Source organism: Mus pahari, chromosome 6 (assembly GCF_900095145.1).
Source record: "Mus pahari chromosome 6, PAHARI_EIJ_v1.1, whole genome shotgun sequence".
NCBI lineage: Eukaryota > Metazoa > Chordata > Mammalia > Rodentia > Muridae > Mus > Mus pahari.
Window position 1 is genome coordinate 87,247,316 of NC_034595.1, and position 24,491 is coordinate 87,271,806.

Sequence of the window (24,491 nt, forward strand, 5' to 3'; positions counted from 1 at the left end):
GGGCAGTTGGTGGTGCACACCTTTAATCCCAGCAATCGAAAGGCCAAGGCTGGTGAATCTTGGAGTTCCAGGTCAGGCTGGTCTACAAAGTGAGTTTCAGGACAGCCATGGCTACATAGAGAAATCCTGTCTCAAAAAGGAAAAAAAGAATGAAAAGTGTGTGGGCTGCTGGGAATGCTGTCAGTAGAACAGTGGGTACTTAGCATGGGGAGTTTGAACTTCAGTTCAAAAGCACAAGCAAAACCCCCTGCCAGTTCACAGCATCTTCAGTGCGTGTGTCGGGTGTTACTGTTTCTCCAGCGTTCCTGGCTAAGAAAACTTGCTCAGGCGTGAACTGTGTTCCAGCCGCGTAGGGGTGCAGAGGGAGCCCAGAGCTGTCCCCATGCTGGTAAGGCTCCAGGGAGGGTACCAACCTGCTCATCTGCTAACTGGCTCTTGGGTGTGTCTGAAGTCGAAGCTCCAGCTTCCACACCCTAGAGGAAACAGGCCCTTAGGAGGCTTGTGTTAGAACTCTCTAGGAGCCTCCAATTCCACCTGCGCTCATGTGTGCATACCTACACACATTCGTGTGGACACACATGAACACACATCATTTTAAATGATAATTAAATCTTAGGCCTCTTAGACTAGATATATGTATACACCTGTGATCCCTGCATGCAAGAGGCAGAGACAGGTGAATCGCTGGAGCTGCAAGATTTAAAACAAATAGGCAAAAACGATTTACCAGATCTGGTGACACCACCCTTGTAATCCCAGCTGACTCTGGAGGTGTAGACAGAATTGGGGTACACAGTCAGACCCTATCAGAATCAGGGTGAGGAAGGGAAGGAGATAGGGGCCCTTAGAAACTACCAACAGATAAAAACCAAACCAAACCAAACAGTGCAAGACAATGTAGGTAATACATTTGTTTTCAATTTGGCATCATTTTCAACATCTCTAAGGGTAGTTTGCTGCTTTGCGTTTGGCTGGAGTTGGATTGGAAGACATCATGGCAACTCTTACTTGGGCTTCACCACAGCCTCTGCAGCTGCCTCTCAGTAGCTCCTGATGGAGATTCCCCATACCATCCTTCACTGACCCTTCTCCGGTAGACCCCATGGCTTCTCCTGCAATTCCCCAAGGTAGTCATTGCCCAGTTAGCCCAGCTGGAAGCTTGCCTATTATCCTTGTCATTTGCTCCCTGAAGATCCCACCCTCTCCGCTCCCTTGGGTCCTCAACCAGTGACAAATGCCAATTGCATATTTAGTCCTATCTGTGTTACCTTTAAACCTTTCCCAAGTCTAGCAACCTTTTCTCTACTAATATGGTTTACCAAAAGACTTAGAGCAATTATTTAGCGTCTCTTTGAGTTCTATAAGTTATACATATTATATTTACCTCATCAAGTTGCAGAGGTTAAATCACCTAATGGCACTCAGGATTTTAGCAATCATGTACACTGTCATCAGGACCACATTTTTCTTTCTTTCTTTCTTTTTTTTTTTTTTTTTTTTTTTTTTTTTTTNGTTTTTCGAGACAGGGTTTCTCTGTGTAGCCCTTGCTGTCCTGGAACTCACTCTGTAGACCAGGCTGGCCTCGAACTCAGAAATCTGCCTGCCTCGGCCTCCCAAGTGCTGGGATTAAAGGCGTGTGCCACCACTGCCTGGCTCACATTTTTCTTAATGAAACAGCCACCTAGCGAGTTCCCTCCATTTCAGTCCCTTTCAGTCCCCTCTCCCTTGCCTTAGCTCTGATGGTTTTTCTGAAAGGCAAAGAACTTGATCTCCTTCCTGCATTGAATGGGGAAGGGAGGTGTGGGTCTGGAGAGATGGCTTTGTGGAGATAGAGGCAGGCAGATCTCTGTGAGATTGAGGCCAGCCAGATCTACATAGTGAGTTCTAGGACATCCAGGACTACAAATGAAACAACTTTCTCAAAAAACAGAGAGAGAGAGAGAGAGAGAGAGAGAGAGAGAGAGAGAGAGAGAGAGAGAGAGAGAGCGCTCAGTGACTGTTCCAGAGTTTCTGAGTTCAATTCCCAGCAACCACATGGTGACTCACAATCATCTGTAATGGGATCTGATGCCCTCTTCTGGTGTGTCTGAAGACAGCTACAGTGTACTCATATATATAAAACAAACAAATCTTTTTAAAGAAAGAAGGAGAGAAGAGAAGAAGAAAACTTCCTGCTCTTTCAGAAGTCCTGGCTTCTATTCTCAGCATCCACATGGGGTTACTGGCACCCACACTTCGGACATCTCAGAACCACTTGTTACTTAGAGGATTCAATGCCCTATGGCCTCCACATGCTATATGCATATGTTGCAAACAAACTCATGTGGGAGGCACACATACAAAGTATATAATAAACACCTGCTTTTTAAAGGTAGAAAGCGGCGTGGGCATGAGAGCTCGGTGGTGGATCCCTGCTGGGTGTTTGTGGAGAATTAGGGTTCAAACCTTACCACTGCAAACAAACAAATCAAAATTTAGAAATAAAACCTTTGCAGTTGGGCATGGTGTCACACTCTTTTAATCCCAGCACTGAGGAGGCAGAGGCAGATGGATCTGTGAGTTCAAGGCTGGCCTGGTCTACATAGAGAGTTCCAGGACAGTCAGGGCTACATGGAGATACCTCAATGAAATGAAATAAAATAAAGCCTTGGCATGTTAGGACAGAAGAGATGGCCCACAGTTGTGTGCTGGCTGCTCTAACAGACAACCAGTTGAGTTTCTGGCATTCACATTAGATGGCTCACACAGGCACACATGTAAACATAAATAAAAATAAACAGTTCTTGCTTTCGGTACTTCTTGTTGCCAGCTACAAACAGTGAGGTTCCTCCGTGGCTGAAAAGAGGTCGTCTGTGATCTGACCCCACCTCCCCAGCACTTGAACAGCTATAGCTGCTGCCGTCCACTCTCTCTGGATAGCTTTCTTCTTTCTTCAAGTTTCTGTTGCAACTTCTTCCAGTTGCGACAAGACCAAGTGCTTCCTTTCTGGTTTTCCTGGAGTGAACACAAGTGTTTATCCCTCTTTCTCCCATAAACCTGGAAATCAATGTCTTGCTCCTCTCCCCACTCTCCCCTGTTCTTTTTCCTATCCTTTTCCCTCCCTTCCCCTTTCCTCCCCTCTTCCTTCTGTTCCCCCACCTTCCTTCCTCCCTCCCTTCCTTCTGACAGAGCCTCTCTATGTAGTCAGGCTAACTTTGAATTCCTGATTCTCCTGTGTCTGCCTTCCATGTGCTGGGATTGCAGATAATAAGCTGTCTGCATTGGGATAAGTCTCAACTCCTCCTCGTGATCTCTTCAATCCTGGGCCTTCAGCTGCTCCTGAGATTGCACCTTATCCAATGGCCTTTCCTGGCCTTTCCCAGTGCCTAACCTCAGCCATTCTCTATGACTTCCTAATACCTTCAAAACCAGTACCACCTGGGTGACTCCTACACATTAACAAGTTTGGCTGCCAGCCTACAATACAACCTTGGCCTTCTCTGGAACACAACCTCTGTGTCCTGTTTCTTAGGAAAGCTTTCCAGAAGATTCCACCTCAATGGCACAAGTGCCTTCTTGATCACCACTAATTTCTAAGCTCCAGCCAACCAGCATCGAGTATCCCAGCAAAGCAAGGGTTTCATGTTAGTAGTTCTGGTATCTTGTTAATCGCAGCTGACTCTTCAGCTCCAGCTAAACAGAACATAGACTCTTAGTTCTAAATAATAAATGGCCCTGTAGGGTCTTTAAGCTTTCCTCTGAAACTTCACAAGACAGGACTCCATTGTCTGCACCTCACTCAACATTTTAAACTTCCAAGCTCTACAAAACAGCTCACTGTGCTCTCAACACTCAATGACTTCTTTAGTCCAAATTTCTGCAACCTTCCAAAACAAAAACAAAAACAACAAAAACAAAAATAAAAAACCAACATAGACATGTCTATCACAGCAATACCCCACTTCTGGTACCAACTTGTCTTAGGTCTGTTATTGCTGTGATGAAACATCATGATCAAAGCAACTTGGGGAGGATAGGGTTTATTTTTGCTTACATGTCCACATCATAGTCCATTTGTAAAGGAAGTCAGGCCAGGAACTCAAATTGGGCAGGAATCTCAAGGTGGAAGTTAATACAGAGGCCATGGAGGGGTGCTCCTTACTGGCTTATTTGTTATAGCTTGCTCATCTGGCTTTCTTATAGAACTGAGGACCAGCAGCCTAGGGATGGCACCACCCAAAATGTGCTGGGCCCTCCCACATCAAGCACTAATTAAGAGCACCCTTAATCCCAGCACTCGGGAGGCAGAGGCAGGCAGATTTCTGAGTTTGAGGCCAGCCTGGTTTACAGAATGAGTTCCAGGACAGCCAGGGCTACACAGAGAAACCCTGTCTCTNAAAAAAAAAAAAAAAAAAAAAGGAGGAAGCCACCGTTGCTCTCTGGGCAGAGTTCAGGATAGCTGGATGGGTTATTATTTTTTTAATTTATTTATTATTATATATAAGTACATCATAGCTGTCTTCAGACACACCAGAAGAGGGCATCAGTTCTCATTACAGATGGTTGTGAGCCACCATGTGGTTGCTGGGAATTGAACTCAGGACCTTTGGATGAGCAGTCAGTGCTCTTAACCAAGAAGGAGCTGAGCACAGGCCTCACAGAAGGAACAGTCACCAGATGGCTGCTGTGGCAGAGCTCGAGGACAAAGGGTTGAATGGTAGGGACAAAAGTCATCTTTACAATGGTTTCTGTTTGTTTGCTTGCTTGTTTTGAGGCAGGATCTCACGCTGTAGCTTGGGCTAGCCTTGGAACTCAATGTGTCACCCAAGCTGGGTCTGGAAGTTTTCATGATTCTCCTTCCTTAGCATTCCAAGTGTTGGGATTACAGCTATGTACCACACTCAAGGGGTTAGAAAGTGGTTGAGTGTTAAGTATGAATCCAAAGTTCAAGACCAGAGACGTCACCGTAGATAAAGAAACACGGACAAGCTGAGCATGGTGACATATGCTGGTTATCCCGGTGCTTAGGAGGCTAAGGCAAGAGGATTGGTAGCCTGGGCTACATAGTGAGACCTTGTCATAAACAAACAAACAAACACCATTCCTAGCAATTAGTGAGAATACCCCTTACATGGAAGTGATAGGGGCTGGAGTTGTAGTTAGTTGAGTGCTTGGCTAGAGTGCTCACAGTCTGGGTTTGGTCCCTGGCACCTCATAAACCTGATGGGACAATACACCTTTAATCCTGATGCAAGAGAGGCTGAGACAGGAGGATCAGGAGTTCAAAGTCATCCTCCGTGCTACACAATAAGTTTGAGGACGGCTTAGGTTACATGAGATCCTGTCAAAGAAAAAAAAAAAAGTGGTAGCAAAAGCACAGACAGAAATGAGGAGTCTAGGATGGAGTGAGAGGATCGAGAAGAATGGAACCCTGGGAGAACCAATAGTTAATCTCTGGAGGAGAAGGGAGGATCAGGAAGGAGGAACCAGGGCAGGAGAGTCACAGGGCAAAAGGTCTGTCCCATTTCAAGATGTGCAAATGTGGGTAAGATGTCTCGTGAGGTTTGGAATTTGGAAAGCAGTAAGAGGAAAAACCTTATACTGTGGTTATTATTCACGATAATTACAGAGCACATGCCCCGTCCTGCAGTGGATATTTTAGCTTAAGGGTAATGAGGGCTTAGTTATATACACAGTCTATTTAGTGTTTTGTTGAATTTCCAAACATGTGCTAAAGTTAGACTGAACGCTATAATTACTTCGCAGCACCACACTGATCTTGGAAACAAGATTCACAATCCCTGTAGAATTGGATCTGTGAATCTGTGTATTTAACCCGTGTCTTTGAATATGGGTGGTAAAACTTCTCAGACTCTGACAGGATTTGAGTTAAAAGACTTGCACTGTCACCTCCATGGTGTGTATCTCTTCTGCTTGTCTATAGGGGAACCTGCAAGTAACCAGGGTCGAAGGAGCTGTGTGCCCCAGTCAGCTGGAATGTGGCTCCTGCTGAGATATTGCCTGTTTTGGTCTCTTTAAAGTGGATGAGGAATTTGGTGTTGCTGGGTGGCAACTCTGAGGCCCTCGTGGTGAGTTGCCAGGGAATTCCACTATTGTAGAATGGAAGAATGTTGTGTCCAGGTATTTAACACTTGAAAGTTGGATTTGGTAATCCTGACTGGAACTAAAAGCTGACAGTTGTGTTTTTAAAATTAGGCTGGGAAAGGAGAGCTCTCTTCGATATATTTTTTTTCTGTCCCCCCCCCCCAATATTCTTCATCTGAACCTAAGAAGAGAATTCAATCCACAAATAATCATAATGGGAGGCATGCTGAAGGGATGGCTCAGGGGTTGAGGACGCAGACGGCATTTCCAGATGATCTCAGGTCAGTTCTTAGTACCCATGTTCGGTCAATCATAACTGCTGTAACTTAAGTTCCTGGGGATTTGATAGCTTCTAATGAACCCAGTGAACACTTATGCTCACATACAAATTAGATATGTTAGCCAGGCATGGTGGCACACACCTGTAATCCTAGCACTCAGGAGGCTGAGGCAGGTGGATCTCTGTGAGTTCAAGAACAGCCTGGTCGCACGCCTTTGATCCCAGCACTTGGGAGGCAGAGGCAGGCGGATTTCTGAGTTCGAGGCCAGCTTGGTCTACAAAGTGAGTTCCAGGACAGCCAGAGCTATACAGAGAAACCCTGTCTCGAAAAACAAACAAACAAACAAACAAACAAACAGAACAGCCTGATCTACGCAGTGAGTTCCAGGACAGGGAAAGATCCCCTATCTGCAAAAATAAAAGTAGATTTATTAATTTAATTTTATGTGATTGTTTTGTCTACATGTATGAGACACACATGCTTGATGCCCATGGAGGTCAGAAGAGGGTCAGATCCCACTAGAACTGGAGTTACAGATGGTTGTATGACACCATTGGCATGCTGTTGACCAGGGCATCTTTTATAAGAACATTTAATTGGGGCTGGCTTGCCAGTTCAGAGGTTCTGAACAGTATCATCAAGGTGAGAGCACGGCAGCGTCCAGGCAGGCATGGTGCAGGAAGAGCTGAGAGTTCTACGTCTCCATATGAAGGCCACTAGGAGAAGACTGACTTCTGGGCAGCTAGGGTGAGCACCTTTTTCTTCCCTGGCTATTTGGCTATTCTGGAACTTACTCTATAGAACAGGCTGGTCTCAGTGATCTGCCTGCCTCTGCCTCCTGAGTGCTGGGTTCAAAGGCACGTACCACTACTGCCCAGCTATAAAAATAACATCTTAAAAAAAAATCAGTTAATGTAAAAAGAAATTTGAAGTCACAATACAAACCAGGTATGGTGGTGCATGCCTATGACCTCATCCAGCAGGGGGTGCGGGGTGGGGGAGGAGAGCTATCACGTTATACAAGGAGGTTTATAGAAGGAAGGAAGTATGATCTCATTGGCTGGAGGTATCTCTTCTGGCCATGTAGAATAACAATTTATTCCAGCAGGGAATTTAGAGTTACAGCAGAGTGTGAGTCTCAGCTCTGGCTTTGGTGTCCTCATGCGTAAAGGAAGAGAACACCTGATCAACTGTGAGCACGGAATGCTCAGTGATAAAGACACGTTAAGGAATGACCAGGTCTGTTTGATAAAGTCCTGTCAGACAGTTTCTTTCATGGCAAAAATTTGCTTTTTACATTTGAGCCTTTTTTTTTTGCCTGGGGTGTAACTTGCTGGCAGAGTTGTTGCCTGTCATAGACAAGGCTCTAGGTTTGGTCCCCAGTATCAAAAAATAAAGAAATAAATAATAATAGTGATGCTGTAGCTGTTGCTGATAGTACAGGCTGGTGCGGTGTTGCAGTACATAAGGGCTCTTGCCACCGAGCCTGGCAGTCCCTCATGCTTTCATTGAATGATAGTAATATTTTATTGAATGATAATAATATGTACCTTCTTCAGCTGGCAAACCTGCCACCCCCGCAGCGACTCTAACTAAAAAGCATTTTTTTCTTTTCCTCACTCCTCCTCCCTCTTTCTGTTTCTCTCTCTTTTTATGACCTTTACTTTTGTCTGCGCCTATTTTGTGCTGAGTCTATTCCTGTGCCCTTAAGTTTTTGTTTCTCCCTTTTCTTCTGGAATATCTTTTTCTTCTGTGCAACCTTCTCTCCTGGCTTTGGAACGATTTGCTCCTTCTCAGTGAGGATCATCTCTATGGGACTGGGAGTCATGTACCGGGGTAGCCGGGCCATGAGCTCTCTCAGCGCATCCCTGGTGCTTTGTTCACTAGATTTGTAGAGAACCTATATCTGAACCCTTAAGTTCAGCATCACTTTCTGCATTTTTAAGCACGTGCAGCAAAAATTCAGCACTCTTTTGGCTGTCCACCCTATGTCTAGCCCCGCTGTTTGGCCTGGATATACCTACAAATTCCATTATATTGCTGGAACTACACAATAGCTTCTTTAAAGTGACATCTTTCAGATACTTGGTGGCTTTCCAGATACGCATACCCTCGATGCCCTGGCCAGTTTCCTGGGTGTTCTTAAAGTGAACATGCAAATTTGAATCTCTTGATTTTCATGATTTTGTAGGGGGTTTCTGGGTTAAGAGGGTAGTGAACCATCTTCACAGGTCATCTCAGGCTGCTTACAGGAAAATGGAAAAACATTTTTTCAATTGGAGTTATAAAGACTTGTGTTAGGTTGGTGAGATTGCTCAGCGGGTAAGAACACTGACTGCTCTTCCAAAGGTCCTGAGTTCAAATTCCAGCAACCACATGGTGGCTCATAACTACCCAGGATGAGATCTGATGCCCTCTTCTGGTGCATCTGAAGTCAGCTACCATGTTATTATGTATAATAATAAGTAAATCTTTGGGCTGGAGCAAGCAGGGTCTGAGCGAGTGGGACCGGAACGAGTCGGGCTGATGGGAGCGAGCAGGGTTGACCGGAGCCAGCAGAGGTCCTAAAAACTCAATTCCCAACAACCACATGAAGGCTCACAACCATCTGTACAGCTACAGTGCACTCACATACATAAAATAAATAAATAAATAAATAAATAAATCTTAAAATAAACAAAAAAAGGATTTGTGTTTGTTGGGTGGTGGTGCATGCCTTTGATCCCACCTCTCTGAAGTTAGAGGGAGGCAGAGTTCTTCTGAGTTCGAGGTCAGCCTGGTCTATAGATGCTTCACAAAAATGGAAGCACACTTTCCATTTAAAATTCCCTTGATGAAGGACTGGAGAGTTAGCTCAGAGATGAAGAACACTTGTTGCTCCTTCAGGACCCACAAGGTGGCTCACAACCATCCATCTGTAATTCCAGCTCCAGGGGATCTGAGATCCTTTTCTGATCTCTGCAGGCACCAGACACACGTGTGGTCCAGAGAATACATACAGGCAAGATAGATCCCTCCACATAAACCTTAAAAACAAAACACGCACACAAAAAACCCAAGCCCAAGAGTATATGGCCAGACATAATAGTACATACCTTTAATCCCAGCAGGGAGGTGGAGGCTAACAGAGCCCTCTGAGTTAGAGTCTGGCCTGGATTACATAGTGAGTTCCAGGACAGCCATGGTTACATAGACCCTGGCTCAAGAAACAAACAAACAAACTCTTCCTTCAGGTTGTGAATAGTAAATGTGAAAGCTTTGATATGCATAGTCTACTGCCCTGGAATTTCTCTAAGATACAAAAGCCTATTTAAATGATTTTAGATTTATTTTATACGTTTGAATGCTTTTGCCTGCACATATGCTTGCATACCACATGTGTGCCTAATGTCTAAAAAGGTCAGAGGAGGGCATCAGATCTTCTGGAACTGGAGTATCAGACATTTGTGAGTTAATAGACTCTGGGATTGAACCCGGGTCTCTCCAGCCACCAGAAGCCCACCCACACCCCCACAAGTTAGAGCCGGAACTCAACTCAGGGCTCTTTGTATGGAAGAATGTGCTCTAACCCCAGCTGCAGCCGCAGCTCCCAGGTCTGTTTTACATGCCATAATATTGGCTTAGTACTGGACACCCAATGGGTGTCATACGACTTTGTTAGTATTGCTAGGATACGCCACCTGCGGTTGGATAATTTGTACAGAAGAGGGTTTTATTTGATGTTGTGTTTGCTTATGTGTGTTTGGAGGGAGGTGCAGACGGAGGTGAGAGGAGGAAAGTGGGTGTCCTGCTCTTCCACTCCCCGCCTTATTCTCTTGGGACAGGGTCTCTCATTGAACCTGGAGCTAAACTGGCAGCAAGCTACAGCAATTCTCCGGTTGTAGTCTACATCAGCACTGGAGTTTACAGGTGCATGCAGTCATGCCAGGCTTTTTACTCAAGCGAATGGAGATTCACAGTCAGGTTTTTTTGTTTTTGTTTTTGTTTTTCGAGACAGGGTTTCTCTGTGTAGCCCTGGCTGTCCTGGAACTCACTCTGTAGACCAGAATGGCCACAGCCAGGCTTTTAAACTTGCATTTGAGCTATCTCTCCAGCCCTTAGGACAGGGTTTACATTTTACAGTTCTATAAGCAGGGAAGTCCAACGTTGAGAGCACACGGGAATAAGGACCGTTTAGCCGTGTCACCCTACTCTGGAAGCCGCAAAAGCTGCAGAGAAAATCCAGAGTCAGGCATCAAACTCACAGCCTGGAGGCCTATCAGTCGGCTTGAACGCTTTGAGGGTGGAGTCCTAGTGCCCGAAACACCTCCCACTACCGGCCCCACCTCCCAACACTACCACGTTGGCCATCAAGTTCGCATCAAGTGCACTTTTGCACATGTCCGTTCGAAAACACATGGGTAGACTAACAGTAAACTTTGGTTTATAGGGTTTGAGAAACATGATCTCCAGATATGTTTGGAAGCAGATCCCTTCCTTGACCTTCTTCACTGAGGTGGTGTTGGGACAGGAGTGACAGGTGAGAGGTTTATGAATAACAGTTATTAGTTTCTTGGAAATGAACACTTTGCCCGCTACCTGGCTTTCAGTCGTAGATCCGGTCGCCCTACCTACTCTTCGTCTCCAAACTCCGAAGGGTCCCCGCTTTCTGTTAACATCACTCTTGGGTTAGATCCACGTTATTCTGCGTGGAGAAGAGCCAGGGAGGGCAGGCCGTTTCTCCAATCATTCTAAGGGATGCTTTTCTACAGAGAAACCTCCAGCGACACGAGTCGAATCACCCTGAAGTTGTGTTTTGACTAGAACCAAGATGATCTTTTTGATGGAGCCCAGCGTGTGGCGAAGGGGGTGTGCTCGGGACCTAACGTTCTGCGGCCCGCCAGCACGGCGGGAGGGAGGATGGGAGATAAGGGGACTCCCACGCGGGGGAGCAGCGCCATGGCGGAGCGTGGCCGCGGGGACCCGAGGGGGGCGGGGCTCCGGAGGCGGCCACGCGGCGGGAGGCCTCGGTTTTCAACCTCGTCCCCGTGGCAGACGAAGAGGGAGGAGCTTCGGCCACGCAAGGCCCCGCGGCCCCGCAGCCTCGCCACGACCAGGGGCTCCCATCCAACAGACCCCTTTGTGTGCATGCCCCCGCCCCGGAGGCGCCGCAGCCAGTGGCGCTGAGACCCCTCATTGGCTCAGCCCGACGGCCACACCGATTGGCCCTCCGAGGCCCCGACGGGAGGGCCGCTTTTCCCTCTCTCTTATTGGCCCGCCGGGCTGCCCGTCACACGGCCTCGTGGGCCGATTGGCCGGCCGCGCGGAGTCCCTGGAAGCAGTTCCGGGAAACCCCGCGTGCTGCCGGGATCGCGTCTCGGTCCATGCGAGGGGGGGAGGGGGTGGCGCGCGCGCCATTTCTTGTCGTTTTCAAAGCGCCTCGCGCCGCTTCTCACGGGCCAGGCCGCCAGCCCCCCGCTCTGCCCTGGTGAGTCTCGCGCTGGCCCGCGGGGGGGAGGGGCCGGGGGTCCCGGTCGGACCGGGACTCGGCCGGGTCCAGGCTCGGCGCCCTGGCCTGCAGTTTGGGTCTTCGCTCCGAGGCCCGAGGGTGGGGGTGGGGATGGGCCGGGGGCGGCTTCTGCTCCGGCCGGCCGCGCAGCCGCGGGCCTGAGTCCCGCCGCGGCGCCTCCCCTCTCTCCCTCCCTCTCTGTCTGTCGCTCATCCTTCTCAGCCCCTCCGGTGCCCCGGTCCCTCGGTCCGCTGTCCTCCGTGCGGCCTGCCGGTCTCGCGGTGCTTTTTCCCGCCTCCGCCCGCCGCTGTCCGCGGCCCCGGCCGGGCGAAGGGTTTCAGGCGTTTCCCCCCTGTCCCCGGTGCTTGTCCCCTTAGGCCTGCGGTCAGGCCTGGCCCGTCTATCGCCGGGCCGCCCGTGGGATGTATTGAGAACCGGGTCGCGCCCGAGGGGGTGGGGTGAGCCGAGGGCGGGGTGCAAGTCCTAGGGTTACCTGAGCCCGGAGCAAACTTTTACGGGAGTCGGAGCCGAGGGGCCGAGGTATGGGGGGGTGCCTCCCGCCCGATCCCCCAACCTGCATGCTTCGAGCCGGGATTTGAAGGAAAAAATGACTACTAGGGGCCGTGACACTTGGTTTTGAGCGGCGCCTGAGCTAGGTAATTCTGAGAATGTCATAGGCGCTCCGGATTGGAAAAGCGCTTCTTTTTTCTTACACGGTAGTAGCCGTGTGGCCAGAATTTTAAGACCAAAGCCCAGGGGTTCTTGAAAGATTCAGTCCTTTCTCGTTACCTGTTTGGGATCTCCCCCCCCCCCCCACTTGCCTTTTAGAAGCAGAATATGTCAGGAGTCAGTCGTAGTGATTAAAGGCTTGACACTCCCGAGCTTTGAGATAACCGTTAGCTTTCGTTGGTTCTTTTTAAAAGCCCGTCTCTCAACATTTTGCTTAGAGATGTTCGCCACAAGTCAGGGAGGAGGAGCTAGTACTGACTTCCCAAATCTCCCAGCGGTCCTTATAAATCTTATTTAAATGACTTTATTTTGTAATTTTCATTTTTTGCAAAAATGTTTGTGTCAAAGTGTTCCAGTCACGTTAGAATATTTGCTGCATCCAGAAATATGGTTTGGCTGTGTGGCATTGTTGTTGAATGACATGAGTTTACATGGTCTCATAACATAAAAGTCTTTTAAATGAGCACTTTGTATTTGGCTTGCCCCCCTGTTGATCTGAAGGATTTATTTCCTAGAGTCTATTTTACCATTTTTTTTTTTTTAGGCTAAAGTTGACAAAATCTGAACATTTTAAAAGTTTTAATATCAATGATAGTCATAAATGTCTTGTGCTTAATACATAACTTGTCATTTTGCTTCACGCATACTTTTTAAAAACACTCCACCTTAACAGGTGTTCATTGAACTTCTCAGTTAATTGCCTCTCCTGTAACATGGTATTCATAGGTGCAGTGCTATGAAGGTCTTGTTATAGAACTGAGTTGTGGTGATCTTAGTATAGTGTTTGGGGGAGGGATGGGAAATCACAAATGTATGTCCACAGAAAGATTTTGGATTTTAGAATGCTTCTTTATAGGACTAGGTTGTTTTAATAGTAAAAATGTTCATCTTACATCTTACGTACTAGTAGTTTCTTGTGCCAGTTTTGGATGTTTCTATTTTTTGCTAGTTCATCAGAATTTGAGACTTGCCTTGAGATATATCTTTAAGTACAGTCGCGTCTCTGTAGACATCAGAGGGCTAGGGAGCTTTGTGATGAGAACTCATACAGCTGTCAGGTCATTCTCAGAGTAACACCCTTCACACTCAGCTTTCTACTATTGCCTTCCTCTTCCTCCTCTCATTAACTTCAACTAAACATCAGTGGATGTTCAAATGAAGAGTTGTTTTGTGTCAGGAAACAGCATTTACATAGTGTTTGATGACTGATCAGGAATGGATTGGCTATCTTAGGCTATAGTGCTTGAGGGTGACTTGTGGTTTCTATCTTGAGTTTCTTCAGGAACAGTAGGCATTTTCTTGAGACCCAGCTTCATCATGCCTTTTATCTCTGTCTGTGCTGTGATGTCTCTTGAGCCACCCATTCTCTTCATCACATTCAATCTCACACACACACTTAAATTCCCTGAGTTTGAGGTAGTATAGACTGGCCTTGTATGCTTTTGTGATTTACTCTCTCTTCAGGGAATTGGTCCATTATATACAGCTCAGCATTATATACAGGCTGAACATACAAAATGATTTTGGTAGGTTAATCTGAGAAATCTGACAAAGTTTAGGCCAGTTAGTGTTTGTGAAGTTTTTTTTGGAAGTCGTTTATTAAGTATTTTTTGCAACTTTCTTTCACTGATAAGAAAAATTCCATTCATACTCCTGTTTTTTGTTTTAAACAAGAAGCAACCTCAACTATAGCTCCCTTATTTTTATGTAGACTGTAAACAATGGCTTAGCTTTTAAAGTTGGTCATTTTTTCTTTTAAATCTGTGAATGGTAATAGCAAATTCATCTTAGAACAAAATTAATGTGAAAGTTGTGTTTTTAAGTGAGGTGGAGAGAGCCCAAGCCACCAGCTCATTGAACTAGATACAACATGGATTTATTTCATACCTATGTTGTTTCTGAAGCAAAGCTAGGAAAAATGGAAAGTTCTTAAACCTTGATTAAGTGATGTGTGGGTGTTCATTCTGTTTTGAATCAAATTTTAGAACTCTGTAAGCTGAGGGGCCTTTAGGATTTCCTGGTGGTTTGTTGATCTGCTCCCCAGAACACAACGGCTGCTTCTGTTACTCAGCAATTTACCTGCCGTAAATTCAAGTTCTTCTACCCCAGAGTACATGAAGTTGCTTAAGGATCTGATACTTCCATGTACATTTTCTATAGTTTTACAAGATTATTACTGAAAATTTAGATTAGATGCTCACAAAAGGCATAAAATATTCTGGATAGTTATTAGCAGCATGTGTACAAATTAGTTCAGGTAAATCATGAATTGTCCTACAAACTAGTTATTTCTGGCTTAATGTAATATAGCTCCTGAATTTTTTCCAGCAGCATAATAAAATGGCTAATCAGGTGAATGGTAATGCGGTACAGTTAAAAGAAGAGGAAGAACCAATGGATACTTCCAGTGTAACTCACACAGAACACTACAAGACACTGATAGAGGCAGGCCTCCCACAGAAGGTGGCAGAAAGACTTGATGAAATATTTCAGACAGGTATAATATGCATTTCTTGTTTCTGACTGGTTATGAAAGTGAGGGCAAACCACGTTGAATTTTATAGATTTTAAGGATAAATAATGCTTACTGTTTGTGATCTGTGTAGAGCAAATACTTTCCCTTCATTGAGGGCATATTGGGTTTGACTTTATTCCTATTTCATTATTTTGAAGCCTTAGTGTTGAATATGCAGACTTAGTTGTTTCAGAACAGAACACCAATTTGTCTTAGATTTACTACCAATTAAAATGTATGTTTCAGCTACCAGAATTTTACATTTTCCCCTTAACCTAAATCAGTCATCATTTTGCTTTTACTTTTCTACTTTTAGCTTTTTAAAAGTGATTGTTAAGTCAGCATAGGTCTGATTAGGTGGCATAATAAGAGGAATAGTTAGACTGTATTGTCTGAAACGATAATATATGTCATACTCCGTGAGAGTTTGTGGCCTGTCTAGTTTCTAATAGACAGAAATTCACATCTCTCGGGGAATTTGGAAGTGTTTGGCTTGCAACAGCTGTTTTTTGTTTTTGTTTTTTTCTTAATGTGTAAGTCCCATGGTTAAGTGCTTAAGCAAATTTGAACATCTTAATATGGTTGGTTGTAAGTGGTTTGAAGTTTTAAAGAGGGAGAGAAATATTTACCCTTAGGGAATGGTGTTCGTAAATAAATGTGTCCTCCTTTGGGGCCATAGATGGAAACTTTCTTCCTCTGTGTTTGTGTGCCTATCCAGGTCAGGAGAGAGAATTGAATTGTTTCTTTTAGAAATATGTTTTAAATTTAGTAGACATAGCTGTGCTTTTTTTTTTCTTAAAATATTTTAAGTCTTGCAGCTGAGATTTAATTTTAGACACTAAAATGGCTTATAAAAATGACTCCTGGGTGATGGTCCCATTTGAAAACCAGTCCTCAGGAACTATGACATTTCTACCCTAGAGAACTAGCATTGATCTGCTCAGAGACCTCCCTGTGCTTTGTTACTAAGAGGCCGATGATGTGGGTGAAGATTGGATTGATAGGCTGGATTGAAGATGGTCCTGAGTTGTGGCTTTGGGTGGTGGAATGAACTATTCAAGTGAGGAAACTCCAGTCGCTTAGCCATGCTCATTTTGAGCTTGTAAAACATGAAATGGCAACATTTTAAACAATAACTTTGCAAGTGGCATTAATTTATTTTCAATTTATTTACTGTATGAAATAAATTTCTTTTTGACTTTAACAATATAGAATCACTTTTGCTGTTGGTTCATATGGACTTGGGGAGGGGAATGTTAATCTGTCAGGTATTTCTATTTTACATTAGACCAATTCTGAAAAGGTTCCTTATATATTAAGAGTTATTTTAAACATAGTAGATGTTCTGTGAGTAGTTAAGTAGACTACATATATAGAATGCAGTATATATGTTTTCTGCATAATTTATTTAAAAGTCTTTGAAGGAGATTGTCATTATTGACAGTCTTGTGAATGCCACAGCATCTTTAAAATCTCAGCTTGTTACTTCAGAAAATCAAAAGACTGACTTAAAAGACAACTTTCAGAATTGACTTAGCAAGCTGCACTTGCATTTGTAGAACTTAAGATGCCTTTCCACATTCTGACTGCAGCAAACTAGATGCTTGGATAAACACATTTTAATTTATATTTGGTACTAAGGAGGGAAAACCTTTGATACTCTTTGGAGTGGAAAGAAGTAAAATTGGTTTTCATAAATAAGTATAACGACCTGTAATTTGAATGTTTATCCTTGAGAAAGATAGTGTATTGTTACCACTCTAATGTAAACCAGGATTTCCTAAATGAATGGTTCATTTGTAGTACAAGCATGCACATCAGATTTTCAGAACTTATTGCTGTTTGGGCGAGTTAGACACATTTTAGGATCTTTCCACTAAATTTTTTTTAAGTTAAAATTCACATTTATAGTTGATATATTATTTGTGATTTTTGTATTTGATCTTTCTATATCTTATTTGTTTAGTTATGTATATGCATATAATTAAATGAAAATGTAGTTTGTCAGAGATGGTATTGAATATAACAGTGCTACTAGACCTTACTAGATAGTTTAGCTTACCTCTTCTATTACAATAATGTTAACCCTTTTCAATTTAATTTCTAGGATTGGTAGCTTATGTCGATCTTGATGAAAGAGCAATTGATGCTCTCAGGGAATTTAATGAAGAAGGAGCTCTGTCTGTGCTGCAGCAGTTCAAAGAAAGTGACTTGTCTCATGTTCAGGTAAGGTCAGTACTAGCAAATGCGTCCGTCCCAGCCATTAATGAGCTGCAGCTGGTTCCCTGTGACGAAGTGGTCTGTTTTGTTTGTGACTATCTCTCCTTTGGAAAAATTTGAGAGAAAAAAGGTCTTCTATGTCAGAGTTTCAGAAGCATGAGCACAGAGCAACACTCTTCCCTCACCTTTAACACAGTGAGTTACTTTACGAACTTAGTTATGAGTGGATTTTATTGTTAGTATTACAGTTTTATATGTTTAAATTGTTTACAATAAGGGGGCTATCTTTGTATGAGAAATACATTTAGCCATTTTGGAAAGGTCGTCTGGAATCAGGTAAAGATTAACAAATGGAAGCCCCCCACTTTTTTTTTTTTTTTTTCCAGTTTAGAAGGCAAGCTCTCTGAAGCACTGATGTAATGTCTGCTCCAGCCTCTGGCATGTCAGAGTATTTGTTGAATGAATGGAATGAATATTTTTGTTAAAATGTTGGTCTTGAAATGCTATCATTTAAATTTAAATTATTGTGTATTTGACCCTTCAGAGATTCCTGGTAATTCTCCCTTTTGAATTGCTTGCATCTTTTAGAACAAAAGTGCATTTTTATGTGGAGTTATGAAGACCTACAGGCAAAGAGAGAAACAGGGCAGCAAGGTACAAGAGTCCACGAAAGGGCCTGATGAAGCAAAAATCAAGGTAACCAGTTACAGGGTTTGGAAATGTCTAATTCAGACTCTTCCTTGATCCTCGGTCTTCTGACAAAGAGGGAGGGACACGTTTATTATTACTTTATAAGCACTGTTTGTTTATATATGTATTTTGTTTGATACGTAGATCAAACTGGCCTGGAACTCTTTTTATAGCCTAGACTGGTTCCCAACAAGGTGATCCTGCCTCAGTCTACTGAGTGCTGAAGTGAAAGGCCAGAGCCTCAGGGAAGAGCTGTGGTATTCTAACTGCTTTCCTCCTTTTGAGTTTTCTCTGACCTCGGCGTATTTATAAACTGGTCTTGACCTTTTTTGACTTTATAAAATGGTAGTGGTTTTGCCTACCTCCTTAAGTTGTGAAGATTAGATGAATTCATATGTAAAGTAGCTACCTTCCCCAGTCATTATTATTATTAACTTAGATAAACTGCTTTGAAAGTCAAAAAGGCTTTTCCTAAAATACCTTGTTAAAGGGGTATTGTCAGGGTTGCAGTGGTGGGGACCTAACCCAGGGCTTTACACATGCTAATCAAGTGCTCTATCCTAAGCTGTCCTCACAGATTTAATTGGAATGGTATTGAATTGTAGTGTTTGCACAGGTGGCTCAGGTTTAGGTATAACTAACTTTGTAAAGTGCCTTTATACTTTTCTCCTCCAATCTCATCTGTTTATAAAGTGGCCTAGCCCCATTCTTATACAAATGCCAAACTACTGTGTAACAACTCTAATTGGCTGACTAACCCCCTTCCCCTGGTAGAAAAATGGAAGGTCTAAGATACTCTTCCCTGTGGAATCCCAGGGTTAACTAAATCTAACACATAAATCTGGTGTTGCTCTTTGTAATACCTAACATGCAAAGCCCTCTTTCTTCGTAGAGTGCAGTTTGTTTGCCAACAAAAGATATTCTATAGGCCTTTTGTATGAAATTTCTTTTTTTTTTTTTAAAAAAAGATTTGTTTTTTATTATACATAAGTACACTGTAGCTAAGTACACTTCAGAAACACCAGAAGACCATGTCAGATCTCATTGGGGGGTGGGGGGGGGCCTTGTGAGCCACCATGTGGTTGCTGGAATTTGAACTCAGGAACTTTGGAAGAGCAGTCAGTGCTCTTACCCGCTGAGCCATCTCTCCAGCCCTCATATGAAATTTCATATGAATGTTATCTAAACTATAGTGCAAGCTCTTTGAGGGCAAGAGCATTGTTTCTATGACCTCTGTTAATGTTAGTGAGGTGGAATCAAATAATAAGGATTCATGTTTTGAAATCAGAGTATTTAGAGTCTATCCTGTGAGATATTCCATTTGTGTTGAGCTCGTGGCTTGGTAAGAATATGAAGTGGACAGATGGCGTAGTTAAGGGCAGTTGTGGGCTGCCTGTGTGTACTGGGAACCAAACCCCAAAGGTCTGCAGGAGCGGCAGGTGCGCTTTAGTTCAGAGCCGTCTCTCCAGCCACCCTCTTTTAAATAGTTTACTGTTATTTTTAATTATATGTATATGTATGTGTCTCAATGTGGGTTTGTATGCAGGACTACAGTGTCCATGGAGGCCAGAAGAGGGTATTGGACCCCCTGGACCTGGAGTTACAGACAGTTAATAATGAGACATTTCACATGTGTGCTGTGAACTAAACTTGTGTCCTCTGCAAAAGCAGTAAACTCTCTGAACTGCTAAGCTGTTTCTCTAGCCCCTCATTTTTCTTTTTCTTTTTTTTCGGGGGGTAGCTCCAGACAGGGTTTCTCTGTGTGGCCCTGGCTGTCCTGGAGCTCACTTACTGTGTAGATCAGGCTGGCCTTAAACTTAACGATCTGCCTACCTCTGTTTCCCAAGTACTGGGATTAAAGTCATGGGCTACTATTACCTGGCCCCATATCTGGTTTTTATGTGATACAGGAGATAGAATCCAGTGCCTCATGCATGCATGCTGTATTTCCAACTGCTCCTTTTTTGTTGTTGTTGTTGTTTATTTGTTTTGTTTTGTTTTTCGAGACAGGGTTTCTCTGTATAGCCCTGGCTGTTCTGGAACTCACTTTGTAGACCAGGCTGGCCTTGAACTCAGAAATCCACCTACCTATGCCTCCTGAGTGCTGGGATTAAAGGTGTGTGCCACCAGATGTTATAGTTTGTGTGTTTGTATTTTCAAGTTTAACATGTGTAATTATTTTTAGGCCTTGCTTGAGAGGACTGGTTATACTTTGGATGTAACCACGGGACAGAGGAAGTATGGTGGTCCTCCACCAGACAGTGTGTACTCAGGTGTGCAACCTGGAATTGGGACAGAGGTAAGTGCTCTTACCCTTTGTGGAAAAAATCTTTCCAATCTATTAACTGTATAATTTAGCTTATGATGTCAGTAAAGTACTTGATTACTTTCAAAGTGTGGCTAGTGTTATATTGGTAGTATCTATGTCTATTTGTGTCATTATTAGCAAGGATATCTGACCTTGGTATAGAAATCTTTTTTTCAAGATTTGTTTACTTTGTATATATGAGTATACTGTAGCTGTCTTCAGACACACCAGAAAAGGGCATCAGATCCCATTACAGATGGTTGTAAGCCACCTGGGAATCAAACTCAGGACCTCTGGAAGAGGTCTGTGCTCTTAACTGCTAAGTCATCTTTCCACCTCAGTATAGATATCTTAAAGCAAAGAAATACAGACAATTGTTGGAGCTTACTGCTAAAGGAGAAGCAGTTTATAATTTTGCAGAGTTTTTAAATTTTTTCTGCTAGGGATTGAGCTTGGGGCCTCATTCATTCTGAGCATGTGTTCTGCCTCTTTGCCATTCTCCTGACCTAAATCTTTCATTTGAAATGATATCTTAGTATGTAGCCCAGACTGCCTTGACTTTGAGGCCTCCCTTCTGAGTTGTAGGCATGTGCTATTGGACTTGGCTCATATTTATTTTATTTTATGTAGCCTTTCCTGACCTAAAGTACTCTATGTAGATCAGGCTTGCCTTGAACAATTGGTAATTCCGTACGCTTCTTGAATGCTGGGGTGAGCCATCATGTCTCAATCATTTGTGTTTTGTAGTGTCAGTACTTTGCTTTCTTTCATCACAAAATGCACCTAGAAATGAATGAGAAACATTCTGACTGGGAGGGAATCCCATGAGGGAAGTGTAGATTAGAATCGAGAGAGAGAATGAGCACATTGGCTCATATGCAGAGTGAGACAGTGAGTGGCTCTTAGGCTTTTGTAAAAGTTTCTCTCTGGATTTCCCCCCCCCCCCTCCACTCTGTGCATTCCTGGCGATCCTGGAACTCACTCTGTAGACCAGGAGATAGAGCCTGCTCCTGTCTCCCAAATGCTAGGATAAAAGGAGTGCTCTACCACCATCTGACGGGCCTTTGTAATTTTGGGTTCTTGCTGTTGTTGTTTAAGACAGAGTTTTATATAGCTCAAGTTGTCCTAGAACTAGCTAACTTACAATTTTCCTGCTGGTACCACCGAAGTGCTGCGATGCCAAGTTTACTCCACAGCAGTTTATGTAGTGCTGAGGATCCACCCTGCTCCTGTGTCACTCCCACACCTGCCACCCTAGTACCTCTCTCTTTAAATGGAGAAACTAGGTGACAGAAAGTCAGTTATGCAGGGACTTTTTCTGATTGCATGTTTTCATTGTCTATATTTAGTGCCAGGAACACAGTGCACAGTATTTGATGAAAGAGTTTTTTAAAAACAAAAGAAATTGTGGTCTTTTTGTGGTACAGGACTTTTTTTTTTTTTTTTTTTTTGAGATAGGATCTCCTTTGGAGTGTGTGATAGAGGATGTGTGTGTGTGAGTATAGGCATGTAGAGGGTGGAGTGAAGGCTTTTGTTCTTCCACTGTCCGTTCTGGGGACAGAAATAAGATTATCAGGATGTGTGACAAGTGCACTTTGCTGGGTCTCATAGTCTAAGACTGACTTGAACTTGTTCTATAGCCTCTCCCTCCCACGCTGAGGTCCTAGGCATTGTAGGAGTCTCCTAAGCAGCATAGTGGGAGTGAGGATGATGAGGGTAACTCCTCAGATAATCGTGGAATCTGCTGCTTATTTGGGAAGTGTTACTGTGAGACTTGAGAGTTTTAGTTTAACTATTAGAGTTACAAGAAAAAAATTAGTCCCATTTGAACAGTTTTTAAGGAGAGTGATGGTTTTAGACTATTATAAATTGTGTACTCATAAAACTAAAACTTTCCAAATGATCAGGAGCAAAGATCATATTTTTTGTTTGTTTGTAAATGGATCAGCAAAGATGACTGTAGTAACCATTAGGGAAAAAAAAGGGTGTGTATGTGTTTAATGTGTAGGTGTTTGATGTGTATGTGTTTGATGTGTATGTGTTTGTATGGAGATTAGAGGATTACTTTGTGGAGTTGGTTCTTTTTTTCTACCCTTATATGGGTTTGAGGTTTGAACTTAGGTCACCAGGCTTGTGTGGAAAGCATCTTTACTTGCTGAGCCATCTCACCGATCCCAGTATCAACTTTAAGGTCTGTCTTCTCTTTGTATAGTAAGGTTGTTGCCTTTGGTTCTTCTGACCTTTATTTTCATGTTGCAATAGTGCAAATATTCTACTTTTTAAATTATGTTACTTTATGTGTATAGGTGATTTGCCTGCATGTATGTCTTACCAGTTGTATGTCTGCTGCCTGCAAAGGTTAGAAAACATTGGCTCCTCTGGATCTGGAGATATAGATGGTAGTGAACCACTATGTGGGTACTGGGAATTGAACCTGGACCCTCTAGAACAATCAGTGCTCTTATCCTCTGAGCCATATCTCCAGCCCCATATTCTATTTCTTAATGCTTAATATCAAAAGTGATTCTAAGCATTTTCAGGTTTAGAAACATTAGAACCATATTATTAGTTTGTGGTTGTTTTAAAATCATAAAATGTGGGCCTGTAAGAGGACTCAGTGGGTTAAAGTACTTACTTGCCATGCCTGGTGACCTGAGTTGGATCCCATGATGGAAGGAGAGAACCAACCCCTGCAAGTTGCCTTCTGACATGTGTGCCATGGTGCATACTCCCATCCCCAGTATAAATGTAATAAAAGAATAAAATCATGTTATGTGATAATTGGAAGGGTTAGATTGGGTCTCTGAGCCATCTAGGTTCTTCATAGAAGCATGCATCATCAGTGAATCATAGGATACAAATAAGTAATATTTTGGCCTTATTTCTCTCGTCTCTAGCAGTTTCTTCTATCCTTCACTCCTCCTCCTCATCCTCCTCCTCTTCCTCTTCCTCCTCCTCCTTCTCTTCTTTTTGGTTTTTTTTTTTAGAGACAGGGTTTCTCTGGCTGTAGCCCTGGCTGTCCTGGAACTCACTTTGTAATAATTTTAATTTTAAAATTATTTACTTCTTAATAATTTTAATTACATTCACATGTCTAGTACACATGTGAAGATCATAGGACAACTTGTAGGAGTTGTTTCTCTCCTTCCACTGTGTAAATCCTGGGAATGGAATTCAGGTTGTTGGGTTCTCCAGCAAGTTCATTTACCCACTGAACTTCTCACTAGCCTCTACTCTTAATCTTTTTCTAATTAATTTTTTGATAAGGACTTTCTGCATAGCCCCAGCTATCCTAAAAGTCATCATCTAAACCAGGTTGGCCTGCCTCTACCTCTCAAGTGCTGCGATTAAAGGTGTGCACCACCCAGCCCAGCCCTATCCTTCAACTTTAATGTACTGTTTCTGCCATGATTTCTTCAAAATTGACATTTATGCTTTATATGTGTGTATGTGTTTCATAGTGCTGAGGATCAAGCCCAGGACCACACACATGCTAAAGCAAGCATTTCCATCATTGAGTCATATCCCCCTTGTTTATATACTTTTAAAGCAGTGTAGAAGTGTGGTTCAGTTGGGGCTGGTGGCTTGTGTCTGTAATCCAAGCTACTTGGGAAGTAGAGATAGGAGAATCTCAACTTCAAGGCCTGTTTGGGCAGTTAGCAAAAACATATCTCAAAATAGACTGGGGTTGGGGGGCTTGAGGGAGTAGGGGCAGTGGCAGAGTAGGGCTTGTGTGTGATTTACACTTAGAATCCCCACCCTTGAGGCAGGTGACTCCTGTGGCTTTTGAGGCCAGCCAGGCTATGTAGACCCTATATCTATCAATAATAAATAGTAAACAAGCCAGGCGTGGTGGAGCACGCCTTTAATCCCAGCACTTGGGAGGCAGAGGCAGGCAGATTTCTGAGTTCGAGGCCAGCCTAGTCTACAAAGTGAGTTCCAGGACAGCCAAAGCTATACAGAGAAAAAACCCTGTCTCGAAAAACCAAAAAAAAAAAAAATAAAAAAATAAAAAAAATAAAAATAAAAAAAGGAAACAAATAAATGTAGGGAGGGATAAAACTCAGTGGTGGAATCCTCGTTTAATCTTTAGACTTTAGGTTGTCCTAGCACCACAAAAACAGAGAAATGTGGTCTACTTTCTTTGAACTAGTAGCATCTTCTAGTTTTAATATT

General features: G+C 43.4%; 1 protein-coding gene across 9 annotated transcripts in view; it reads left to right on the forward strand.

Moving 5' to 3' along the window:
- The first annotated feature begins 11,704 nt into the window (after positions 1-11,704).
- Hnrnpr (heterogeneous nuclear ribonucleoprotein R) overlaps positions 11,705-24,491 on the forward strand; it is a 30,990-nt gene continuing 18,203 nt past the window's right edge. For 2 of the 9 annotated variants that reach the window (XM_029539668.1, XM_029539669.1), the window contains exons 1-4: positions 11,705-11,832; positions 17,205-17,323; positions 17,906-18,013; positions 20,193-20,306. In XM_029539668.1, coding sequence (XP_029395528.1) covers positions 17,933-18,013; positions 20,193-20,306 — 195 coding nt within the window. In that variant the 5' untranslated portion in view covers positions 11,705-11,832; positions 17,205-17,323; positions 17,906-17,932. Of the gene's footprint in view, positions 11,833-12,304; positions 12,510-14,910; positions 15,080-17,204; positions 17,329-17,905; positions 18,014-20,192; positions 20,307-24,491 lie in introns of those variants that run through there. The other 7 variants (XM_021199606.1, XM_021199607.1, XM_029539664.1 and 4 more) reach the window with 7 other exon arrangements.